General features: G+C 46.7%; 1 protein-coding gene across 1 annotated transcript; it reads left to right on the forward strand.

Moving 5' to 3' along the window:
• Positions 1–439: 439 nt before the first annotated feature.
• LOC311373510 (thioredoxin-like protein 1) lies at positions 440–7,985 on the forward strand. The gene is made up of 8 exons (XM_084490264.1): positions 440–698; positions 1,213–1,309; positions 2,131–2,304; positions 3,226–3,348; positions 3,964–4,033; positions 4,377–4,549; positions 5,881–5,985; positions 7,522–7,985. The coding sequence occupies exons 1-8, from the start codon at positions 601–603 to the stop codon at positions 7,549–7,551; spliced, it is 870 nt and encodes a 289-aa protein (XP_084346390.1). The 5' UTR covers positions 440–600; the 3' UTR covers positions 7,552–7,985.
• Positions 7,986–12,500: the final 4,515 nt, after the last annotated feature.

Raw genomic sequence — 12,500 nt, forward strand, 5'->3', positions numbered from 1 at the left:
TAGAAGTACATGTCTAGCCATTATATTACATTGACAGTTTGTTGACATTTCAAATATCCTACAATAATGATAGATAGATACTTTTATTGATCCCCAAGGGGAAATTCAACTCAATATGATAATAAGGTCTGCATCTGTGACTTTCTTCTACCGGGGAGCCAGGGAGGTCCTCCCCCCATAGTGCAATGCGGTAGTTGCACACATTTGAACGAATTTACTGCGTGTGTGTGTTTGTGTGAATGTTTGCGTGTGTGTGTGTGTGTGTGTGTGTGTGTGTGTGTGTGTGTGTGTGTGTGTGTGTGTGTGTGTGTGTGTGTGTGTGTGTGTGTGTGTGTGTGTGTGTGTGTGTGTGTGTGTGTGTGTGTGCGTGCGAGAGAGAGATCGAGTGACGTAGAGGACTGCAGCCCGCTGATTGGCTGAGCCCTCTTCGCTATATTTGACGCGACGCTGAACTAGCCGCAGTGGCAGCGCACACGCACAGTATCAATAATAAACTATTTCTAAAGAAGAGGAAACATCTCGGTCAGAGACTTTTCGGCCTTGGTTTCAGTCCTAGTATCCTAGTCGCTCTCCGTCGGGGTTTTTAAAGAACAAGGGGCCATGGTCGGCGTGAAAGTGATCGCGAACGACGCGGACTTCCAGCCGGAGCTGGCGGCCGCCGGCTCCAGGCTGGCGGTGGTGAAGTTCACAATGGCCGGGTAAGCGACCCGCCGCCCGGGCTGTGGGGACGAGCCACCGGGCTGCTCGGCCGGCGGCTGGCGGCTAGGACGAGCCGCGGAGCGAACGCACACACAGACGGGTCTGTGTGTCCGCGGTGAACGCCAGTCGTCGGATAGGAGCAACATGCTACCTGGAGCTAGCCGGAGCTAATAGCAGGCTAACGCTAGCCGAGGCTAAAGTAGCGAGCTATCCGAACCATAGCCAGGCTAACACAGGAGCTAAACACAGGAGCTAAACACAGCTGGGGCTAGGAGAGGGAGCTAACGGTGGCTACACGGCTAGCTGTGACATAGCAGTTTCGGCTCTGCTTCCTGAGCTTCAGCTCGTTTGCTTCTCCTCTGCAGTCACCGGCTGGTGGTCAACAGCGTCGTCTTACGATAGTGTCCTTAACTCCGTGGAGAGGGGGCACTTTGTCCTTAACTTCTGGTGAACTTGTAGTACTTGTACATATCAACATTGGGACAGCTCACTAACCCTCCTGTTTATTCCTAGGTGTCGACCCTGCATCAGAATATCCCCTGCCTTCAACCTGTTGAGCAACAGATACCCACAAGTGGTCTTCCTCGAAGTAGACGTTCACGTCTGTCAGGTGAGAAACAAAGAGGTCTTCAGGTCCGCCGTCCTGGTGACAACATGACTGATAACTGACTGTCCTGGTGACAACATGAAGGGGTCACAGTGTCCTGGTGACAACATGAAGGGGTCACAGTGGTGTTGTTCTAACCGTCCAACTGGTGTACAAACTGCCACATGTAAGTGGTCTGTTTTGGTTTCTACTGTAGCAAGTTGCAACCTGGAAATCCAGAGTTCTCGTGAGAGCACAATTTGAATTTGCTCAGCGAGTCACTCTGGGAACGCAATATGCTCACTCCCCAATTCCCCTGGCCCAGAACGTTAACCAATCACATCGGTGTATCTGATATAGGCGGGCCCCCCTGGCCCAGAACGTTAACCAATCACATCGCTGTATCTGATATAGGCGGACCAAAAGCGTTGCTGTTTTACCGACCAGATACGGCAAGAGTCTTATCTATTGGTTAGCTCCGCTGGTCTGGATACGTCACCTTATTTCTTCTGATTGCTCGTAGTGTTATCCAATTGCGTGCAGTTTCCAGGCTAGTAGCTTGCGTGTCCCATTGGTTCTCATTTTGTAAAGTTATCCATTTGTTTCCGTCTTTGCCCTGAGTCACTGAGGAACCTGTTGGTACGTTGGTACTGTTACATGGTTCATTAGGTTACCAAGAGGTAACTTCTTCTCAGCTGACCCAGGAGACGCTGGTCATTTCATACATGAAGGGTTGATGCTCTCTAGCTCTTATTACAAGCCCTTGGTATCAGGTTTTAAGTAACTGTTTTGATCAGGTTGCAGATTTATTTCCATAACAGGAACAACACCTCTTCTTTTGATAGGCCACTGCTGCCGCCAATAACATCTCCGCCACGCCCACCTTCCTGTTCCTGAGGAACCGGGTGCGCGTGGACCAGTACCAGGGGGCGGACGCTGCTGGTCTGGAGGAGAAGGTCAAACAGCACACAGAGAACGACCCCGGCAACAACGAGGACTCGGACATCCCGAAGGGATACGTGAGTACAGCGCCACGGCCTCCCAGTGAGGCCTTAGTGACGTACTGGTGTGGAGGACTGGGAGGGAGCCGGTGACAGTGACGTCCACAACAATACAAAAAGGAACTTGTGGTGGAACAGAAGAGAACTTGATGTAGCAATGATCACATTTAAACATCATGTGTCTCAAGTCTGTGGGCAGAGTCTACTGAGACATTTTGGACTAGGCAGTACAAATAAAGATGTACTGCTTCTGATCACTAAGAACTCTTAAAGCTCCAGTTTGTAAAATGTAGTAACATCTAGCTATGAGGTGGCAGATCCCCACCAGCTGAATCCCCCCCTCCCATTCCAACAGCTACGGTGGCCCGTACTGTCAGGGGCTAGGAGATACTTCCAAAATAACGTCAACATCCGTGTCGCGGGATGAGTTTTCATAATAGATTTATGTATTTATGTATTCAGTTATTTAGTTTGTACACACAACTATAGGTCATAGCTTACAGGTAAAGTTATTCTCACAAGGCTGTGTATCTCTGACACTTGTTTGCCTCGGTCAGCGTTTCCTTCAGCCTTCTACTTAATGCATCACAAAGTAGAAGGAACAACCTGGGCCGGACGTTTAAATGATCTCTGGTTGTGTGATCAACATGACGCCGTTGGCTGGATGTGCTATATGTCCAAGAGCGTTAAAAAACAAGAGGTGGATGGAAAGTTCTGCATCCCGTCTTTAGATGGTGGTTGAGCTGTGATAGGAAAGTCTGTGAGCAAAGTTGAAGGGGTTTGAACTGACGTTTCTCTCTGTGAAGGTAACCTGTGTGTCTGTTGAAGGGGTTTGAACTGACGTTTCTCTCTGTGAAGGTAACCTGTGTGTCTGTTGAAGGGGTTTGAACTGACGTTTCTCTCTGTGAAGGTAACCTGTGTGCCCGTGTTTGGTTCCAGATGGACTTGATGCCCTTCGTCAGCAAAACGGGCTGCGAGTGTCTGAACGAGAGCGACGACTGTGGCTTTGACAACTGTCTGACAAAAGACGACTCCTACCTAGAGTCTGACTGTGATGAACAGGTACTACTGAGACACTACTGCAGTACTGCTCTTTATACAGTCTGATGAACAGGTACTACTGAGATGTGATGCTGGTGTCTGGTGTGTGTCTGTGATGCTGGTGTCTGGTGTGTGTCTGCTGTGTGTCTGTGATGCTGGTGTCTGTGATGCTGGTGTCTGGTGTGTGTCTGGTGTGTGTCTGTGATGCTGGTGTCTGGTGTGTGTCTGTGATGCTGGTGTCTGGTGTGTGTCTGTGATGCTGGTGTCTGGTGTGTGTCTGGTGTGTGTCTGTGATGCTGGTGTCTGTGATGCTGGTGTCTGGTGTGTGTCTGGTGTATGTCTGTGATGCTGGTGTCTGGTGTGTGTCTGTGATGCTGGTGTCTGGTGTGTGTCTGTGATGCTGGTGTCTGGTGTGTGTCTGGTGTGTGTCTGGTGTGTGTCTGGTGTGTGTCTGTGATGCTGGTGTCTGGTGTGTGTCTGTGATGCTGGTGTCTGGTGTGTGTCTGTGATGCTGGTGTCTGGTGTGTGTCTGTGATGCTGGTGTCTGGTGTGTGTCCGTGATGCTGGTGTCTGGTGTGTGTCTGGTGTGTGTCCGTGATGCTGGTGTCTGTACTAATCGTGCTGTGTGTTGTACAGCTACTGATCACCATGGCCTTCAACCAGCCCGTCAAGCTGTTCTCCATGAAGCTGCTCTCCTCAGACTTCGGTGAGTTCCCCCTTCACCTCAAATATGTTTGGGTTAGAATATCGGTCACATTCTCCTCCCTGCTATAAATATTCCTTCCTGTCCCGTTAACGCCCCTCCCTGTGCTCCTTCCTGTTCCGGCCCCGCCCCTTCCTGTTCCGGCCCCGCCCCTCCCTGTCCTGGCCCCGCCCCTTCCTGTCCCCTTAACGCCCCTCCCTGTGTTCCTTCCTGTCCCGGTCCCGCCCCTTCCTGTCCCGACCCCGCCCCTTCCCGTCATGGCCCCGCCCCTTCCTGCCCCGGCCCCGCCCCTTCCCGTCCCGGCCCCGCCCCTTCCTGCCCCGGCCCCGCCCCTTCCTGCCCCCAGCCCAGGCCCCTAAGCTGCTCAAGGTGTTCATCAACCTCCCTCGCTCCATGAGCTTCGACGACGCGGAGCGCAGCGAGGCCACGCAGGCCCTGGACCTGACGGAGGACGACTTCAAGGAGGACGGCCTGGTGCCGCTGCGCTACGTCAAGTTCCAGAACGTCCAGAGCGTCACGGTAACTACTGACCAGTTAGTGGGGACCAGGGCTAACCAGGGCTCTAACCAGTTAGTGGTGACCAGGGCTAACCAGGCCTCTAACCAGTTAGTGGTGACCAGGGCTAACCAGGCCTCTAACCAGTTAGTGGTGACCAGGGCTAACCAGGCCTCTAACCAGTTAGTGGTGACCAGGGCTAACCAGGCCTCTAACCAGTTAGTGGTGACCAGGGCTCTAACCAGTTAGTGGTGACCAGGGCTAACCAGGCCTCTAACCAGTTAGTGGTGACCAGGGCTAACCAGGCCTCTAACCAGTTAGTGGTGACCAGGGCTCTAACCAGTTAGTGGTGACCAGGGCTAACCAGTTAGTGGTGACCAGGGCTCTAACCAGTTAGTGGTGACCAGGGCTCTAACCAGTTAGTGGTGACCAGGGCTTAAACTAGTTAGTGGTGACCAGGCCTCTAACCAGTTAGTGGTGGTGAAGGCTTAAACCAGTTAGTGGTGGTGAAGGCTTAAACCAGTTAGTGGTTATCCTGTCCTGGCTCAAACTGGCCAACCAGGCTCATCCAATCCACCCCCAATCATCCCGCTGTATGATTGGCTGACTCATTAACTCCCTCACTCATTAACTCCCTCACTCATTAACTCCCTCACTCATTAACTCCCTCACTCATTAACTCCCTCACTCATTAACTCCCTCACTCATTAACTAAGTGAGAAGCGCTTTGAGTTTCCAGAAAAGAAAGCGCTACATAAATGTAATCTATTATTATTATTATTACTATTATAAACCAGTTCATGGTTATGGAATGAAGGCTTAAACCAGTTCGTGGTTATGGAATGAAGGCTTAAACCAGTTCATGCTTCTATATGTACCATAGGTTCATCACTATCTTCAGATGTCCATTATTGAGCCGCTGTACCTTTTCAGGTGGTGCACTGGAGACCTCTAGTGGTGTCCGTGTGTCACTACACTGGGTTCTGACGCACTGGAGACCTCTAGTGGTGTCAGGGTGTCACTACACTGGGTTCTGACGCACTGGAGACCTCTAGTGGTGTCAGGGTGTCACTACACTGGGTTCTGACGCACTGGAGACCTCTAGTGGTGTCGGTGTGTCACTACACTGGGTTCTGACGCACTGGAGACCTCTAGTGGTGTCAGGGTGTCACTACACTGGGTTCTGACGCACTGGAGACCTCTAGTGGTGTCGGTGTGTCACTACACTGGGTTCTGACGCACTGGAGACCTCTAGTGGTGTCAGGGTGTCACTACACTGGGTTCTGACGCACTGGAGACCTCTAGTGGTGTCGGTGTGTAACTACACTGGGTTCTGACGCCTGCTCCCTCCACAGTTGTTTGTGAAGTCCAACCAGGGAGACGAGGAGACGACAAAGATCAACTACCTGACCTTCATCGGTACTCCTGTACAGGCCACCAACATGAACGACTTCAAACGGGTACGTACCCCAGAGACCACGTACTGTAGTAGTACTACCTCCACAGATACACATACTGTAGTACACATGGGGTGGGACAGAGTATACATACCGTCGCCCTTCTTCCTGCGATGTGAGAATCTAAACACTGGCGTCAAATATCAATATTTTTCTATTTTTTATAAAAAATAGAAAAATATTGAAATATTGATATTTAATATATTGATAAAATATTGATGTTATATATATATATATATATATATATATATATATATATATATATATATATATATATTTTTTACGGATTTCTTTTGCATTTTTGTATTTTATTCATGACGAGTTAGACAGGAAGTCTTGCCACCATATCGATATGAAATAGATGTAATGAGGCGCTCTGAACAGACTGCTCCACAAGGGGGCGCTGAACACATGAAGGAAGGAAACCAAAGAGGAGGAACTGAAAGACTGGTTTAGACCATGAATAAAGAAACCCAGCACTTCAGCTTTTCACTCATTTTGTGTTCATCGTTAGACAATCCTATAACGATGCATAGGCCTGGGCAGTAACACAATAATTTATCGTATTGTGATAGACTTTTGATCAATATCCATATAAAACATGTTCAATATATTTCGCTAAGAGACTGGACCACCCGATCTAGCAGCTGGGTTTGTTACTCAAACACGGTTCCATTCTTATTGACAATATTTGAGTGTTTTTCATTGTTGTGTCGACATTGGAGTATTGATCAATGAAGAACAGTGGAAGGTCATATAAAGTGTTAAACACAAGTGTTTAAATCCAGCATGGTAATTCCTAGTCTTTTTAGGTCATTCAAATGATCAATTTTTATTGATATCAATCAATATGATCAAGTTATATCGTGATATGTCTTTCAGCCGTATCGCCCAGGCCTAACGATACATCACGATATCTCTAACAACAGTTTTTGGAGAATCGCTGTATGGCGATGTTATCAGTATTGAGCCATGTACCGGGTACAGTACGGTGAGGTACCCTGAGACTCCCACCCCTAACATGTCCTCCACTGAGCACGGCGCCTAACGGGGAGAGAGGGACACAAAACAACCGCTGCTGTAGCGCTACACCTGTTTGGTACTACTGCTACTAGAGACACTCTGCTGGAGGTCTAGTGTGAATGTGTACTCAAGACGCGTTGTACTGCCTGTTAGAGGAGCAGTCTGTACGGCCTCTGGCCTCTGGCCGTCAGAATGGTGTCATCATCTACGACGGCAGCGAGCCGTCGGGTGGCGATGTTTCCTGATAGGTTCAGAACTGTGTTCAGTTATTTAGTCTGCACAACGTGCAGTGTAGTTGGCTAGTCCTTTGTCTCATGTCTCACCTCTATCACCTCTATCACCCGTACCTTCCTGTCTGTCTCACTGTCATGAAGCAGAACCATTCGTAGAGATCTATTCTAGAGGCACTGCATCAAAAGTGGCCTCAAACTAAATGATGTTTAAAGTCCACTGGTTTATTCTCTTATCTCTTCTCATATTTCCTACTGACCTGCGTGCTGTTGGTTTGATGTACAGGTGGTGGGGAAGAAAGGAGAGAGTCACTAAGCCCAGAGGAGGAGGAGGAGGAGGAGAGGGGAGGAGAGATGAGGAGTCAGGAGTTTAGCTGCTCCTCACAAAGGAGTGACCTCTGCCAAAACCACACACACCCCACACACACACACACCACACACACACCCCATACACACACACACACCACACACCACACACACACACACAGAAGGGATACTAACCATTTTAGCAGTTCTGTTGTAAAAGGTAGAAATACTGCGTTCCACATGCATTGACCCACACAGGCCTGCTCTGAAGGGAGCTCCAGGTCCGGTATTCTTTGGTTTTATCGATGGCGACGTGACGCTGCAGACACACGTGACACAGATGAAAGACCTGCGGCGTGGGAGTGTGGACGGTGTCTTTATGAATCATTTGTATTGTAATTCAGAGGTGAATCACTGTAAATAAATACAATCCTTTTCCAAAGGCATGTGCGTTGTGTCATATTGTCGGGGGTGGAAACTGCCCCGCACTCGTCTCACTGGCAAACCTCTCACACAGTCGACCAATCGGTAGAGCCGTGTAGGGAACCAATGGGAAGAGGCGAGATTTTTAACAAAGACAAAATATGGGGATTACATCTGCACTGTACAGTTAAGCTTGTGTGTGTGTGTGTGTGTATATATATAATTTTTGAATGAATAATTGTACACTTGTATTCTTTTTTCTAAGGCTTTCCAGAAATAACTTTTATAAATAATAAATCTAAAAGTAAAACACTGCGGTTTCAGCTTAAAATAATGTAATCTTTTCACTAATGTCAAGATTCTGATTGGATTCTATTTTCTTTATATTTTTCATATTTAAACTATACGGCCGACAGACTCGACATCAGAAACGTACTTGTGTATGTGTGACCCTACTTGGATTCATTTTATATTATCTGTATTTTACAAACCTACTTCCAATATAGAAAATAATTCTTAAACTTATTGCTTAAGTGGTACTTCTCAGGCAACGTGTAAAGCTTCCACAAAGTATCTTTCCTCTTGATGCAACTCGCCAACCAAACGTCCCGAACTTCAGCATGCCGGCTTCAGCGGTTCATCACTCACCCGTTAGACTGTTTATCACTGGCCGAGGCACAGCGAGGCACAGTAAGAACTAGGACCTAGCTATTTTAGCTTTTTTTTTTTTTTTTTTTGCCGTCCTTGAAAAATGTTAACTTTCAAAAATATGTCTGCACCTCGCTTCCCAGCGACAGAACATGCAGGCCCAACAGCGCCTTTTTAAATAGCTCTGAGCGCGCTGGATGCTGCGTCTCTTCTCCTGACACCACAGTTCAAGATGAAATGGTTAGTCAGCGCGGGTGCGTTTGATTTATTCAACACGCCAGCCCTGCAAGGTGTTGTGCACACTTCTGTAATGTTAGAGTTGGACTAGAAATAACAGTTGCATAAATCAAAGAAAATACTGAGCTAAAAAGCGCTTCTCACCGCACACAACACTCTTGGCCCCGTTATGAAGATGCGATACCACACGTGGCCACTTGGTGTCACTACTGTAATTTGAGTAGCTGTACAGTTTATATTGGCTATAATTAATTTGTACTAAAATGTATTTTCTTTATTAGAGATGCAGAACAGCCTGCCTTAGGTCAGATGTTATTAATCACCTGAAGATATTTACCCATAATTCTCTATTTTTATCTTGCTCAGGAAATTAGGGGTTGCTAAAGATTTATTTCAGTCGATTTTTTCATGGAAATAATTCTACATTTGAAGAAAACGACCGTCTACTTTGTTAGTCTGCTATAGGTCCTGTTCTCCCTGTAGTTTATGCCACTATGTATCATGGTACTACTGTGGTATTCTGCTGGTACTACAGTAGTGTTATTAGTGTAGTACTATGATGGGGGATGCATACAGGGACTGTGAATGTGGTCAAATGTTTCATCTGTCTCGTCCATCATGACCACTATGTCCTCCATCATATCTCCTCTATCATGACCACTATCTATATCATATCACCATGTGCTCCTCCTCACTTCACTTGAAGGAGGATGCGTGGGAGAATAGCACCGTGCACGTCTGTGTGCACGTGCTATGAAATGTGTAACAGATGTTCACCAACAACACCCCAGAATATCCCTCCTTTCTGTCCGTCTTTCTCTCTTGAATATGTAAAGACAAACGGAGCAGAGTGCGCTCTAACTAAAAGGTAAAGAGAACGCTGGAGAAGAGAGAGAGAGAGCGATCAGGAGGGTAAGTGATACAGGGACTGACACAGAGAGAGAGAGAGAGAGAGAGGGGTTCAAAGAGAATGGATGTTTCTTAGTGTCACATTCCACACAGCAGGGTGCAGTTGTGACATCACAACTCTACAGTCTGTGGGAATACTGTGGAAATACCGCTGAATACTTCTGTCTGCATCACGCCCCCACTCCCTGCTGAGACAGACCGCATGTGTATGAAACAGTCTTTATAGGAGACAGACTCATGTGTATGAAACAGTCTTTATAGGAGACAGACTCATGTGTATGAAACAGTCTTTATAGGAGACAGACTCATGTGTATGAAACAGTCTTTATAGGAGACAGACTCATGTGTATGAAACAGTCTTTATAGGAGACAGACTCATGTGTATGAAACAGTCTTTATAGGAGACAGACTCATGTGTATGAAACAGTCTTTATAGGAGACAGACTCATGTGTATGAAACAGTCTTTATAGGAGACAGACTCATGTGTATGAAACAGTCTTTATAGGAGACAGACTCATGTGTATGAAACAGTCTTTATAGGAGACAGACTCATGTGGATGAAACAGTCTTTACTGTATATGAGACAAAGCTCACATCTACACGCCAAACCTCTCGTCTATACAGTCTTCATGTCTATCAGAAGCGTCTCCTGTAGATAAGATAGTGATAGAAGATAGTGAAGATAGTGATGGTGACGGTTTCCCTTCAGCATCATCACCATCAAAACCTCAATCTGTCTCTACTGGGGCCTGGAAGAGACCTGGTCCAACAGGACCTGGACCTGGTCCTAGACCTGGTCCAATAGGACCTGGATGTGGGACCTAGCCCTGGTCCTAGCCCTGGTCCAGCCCTGGTCCAGCCCTGATGTGGGACGTAGCCCTGGTCCTAGCCCTGGTCCTAGCCCTGGTCCTAGCCCTGGTCCTAGCCCTGGTCCAGACCTGATGTGGGACCTAGCCCTGGTCCTAGACCTAGCCCTGGTCCAGCCCTGGTCCAGACCTGGTCCAGACCTGATGTGTGTCTCCGCTCTGAGCAGCTCTCTCTGTGTTCGGAGGCCTGCTGTCGACTTGGATCCCAGCCAGGGTTACTATAGAAACGCACCGGGAAGTGGGAGAGAGCACCAATGAGACGCAAGCGATCTCCTAGGATAGATGGATGAGCTCTCCAAGCGCATACAACATGTCTGTGTGTGTGTGTGTGTGTGTGTGTGTGTGTGTGTGTGCGTGTGTGTGTGTGCGTGTGTTTACTTGCATTTTAAATGTAATGATAATAATAGATAATGGATGAATCCATACGATGAAGAAGTGGAACAATATTGTGTGTTTGTCTGTAAGCCTATATGAGTGTGTGTGTGTGTGCGTGTGTGTGAGTGTGTGTGTTTGTGTGTGTGTGTGTGTGTGTGTGTGTGTGTGTGTGTCGAACAACAGACTCATCAGATGGGTGTGTGAGTGTGTGCGTGCGTGTGTGTGTGTATGTGCGTATATGTGCGTGTGTGTTCTCTTTGAGGTGATATTAATATTCATGAGTGACACCTGCTCTGTGACAACTGAACCATTTCTACATTCCTGTGAAGTGGTGAGGGTTGTGTTGACTTGAAGAATATGGAATCAATGAATGAATTAAACTGCTGATCAAAGTGATTACATTAACATGTAGATTTCATTTAAATCCTGATGGCACCAAGTGCTGTGTCGTTACTATTAAACCACTGTTAATAAAGTACTGTTAGTGAAGTACTGCTGGTCAAATACTGTTAATAAAGTACTGTTAGTGAAGTACTGCTGGTCAAATACTGTTAATAAAGTACTGTTAGTGAAGTACTGCTGGTCAAATACTGTTAATAAAGTACTGTTGGTAAAATACTGTTAAAGTACTGTTTGTAAAGTACTGTTAGTAAACTACTGCTGATAAACTAATGTTAGTAAACTACTGTTAATAAACTACTGTTCATGAAGTACCATAGGTGAAGTACTATACTGCACTCTCATTGGAACGCTGCCCAAACAAACCTACTGACGTCAACTCTCATTGGAACTCTTAATGTTTTTTAATTAATCAGTCATATTATATGTTTTAAGTGTCCAAATATGCCATGCCTGGATCTTTCATGGTGTTTTGTTAAAGTTTATAATAGAGCATATCTTTAAGGGTGTTTAGTCTGTAACAGAACATGTCTTTAAGGGTGTTGTGTTCTATAACAGAACATGTCTTTAAGGGTGTTTAGTCTGTAACAGAACATATCTTTAAGGGTGTTGTGTTCTATAACAGAACATATCTTTAAGGGTGTTTAGTCTGTAACAGAACATATCTTTAAGGGTGTTGTGTTCTATAACAGAACATATCTTTAAGGGTGTTTAGTCTGTAACAGAACATATCTTTAAGGGTGTTGTGTTCTATAACAGAACATATCTTTAAGGGTGTTTAGTCTGTAACAGAACATGTCTTTAAGGGTGTCTTTAAGGGTGCTCTTTAATAGGCTATATATTTGAAGTGTGAGACTAAGTGGTGGTTGGGATGCTGCCCTAATTCAGCAGTGATTCCTCATCTTCAGGCTGCATCCCCCAGCCCCCCCCCTCCACCAACAACCATCACCCTCCTGACTATTCATATTGCAGCGGGCCGTCCCAGCGGGATTTGAACCTTTCACCCTGGCTGTGTTAGTGCCTTGCTCAACCTATTAAGCTCGCTGCATTGGTAAATTGTGGCGAGGCCCAGGAGACCGTGTGGAAAAGGAGTTTGGGATT

The sequence above is a fragment of the Micromesistius poutassou genome (genome assembly GCF_964030765.1).
Source record: "Micromesistius poutassou genome assembly, contig: SCAFFOLD_4376, whole genome shotgun sequence".
Classification (NCBI taxonomy): domain Eukaryota; kingdom Metazoa; phylum Chordata; class Actinopteri; order Gadiformes; family Gadidae; genus Micromesistius; species Micromesistius poutassou.

Excerpts from the sequence above, each read along its gene's own strand:
- LOC311373510 (XM_084490264.1), top strand. The coding sequence starts at position 601 with ATGGTCGGCGTGAAAGTGATCGCGAACGACGCGGACTTCCAGCCGGAG. Across the intron at positions 3,349-3,963 it reads AGTCTGACTGTGATGAACAG|CTACTGATCACCATGGCCTT; the intron begins GTACTACTGAGA and ends TGTGTTGTACAG. Across the intron at positions 5,986-7,521 it reads ACATGAACGACTTCAAACGG|GTGGTGGGGAAGAAAGGAGA; the intron begins GTACGTACCCCA and ends TTTGATGTACAG.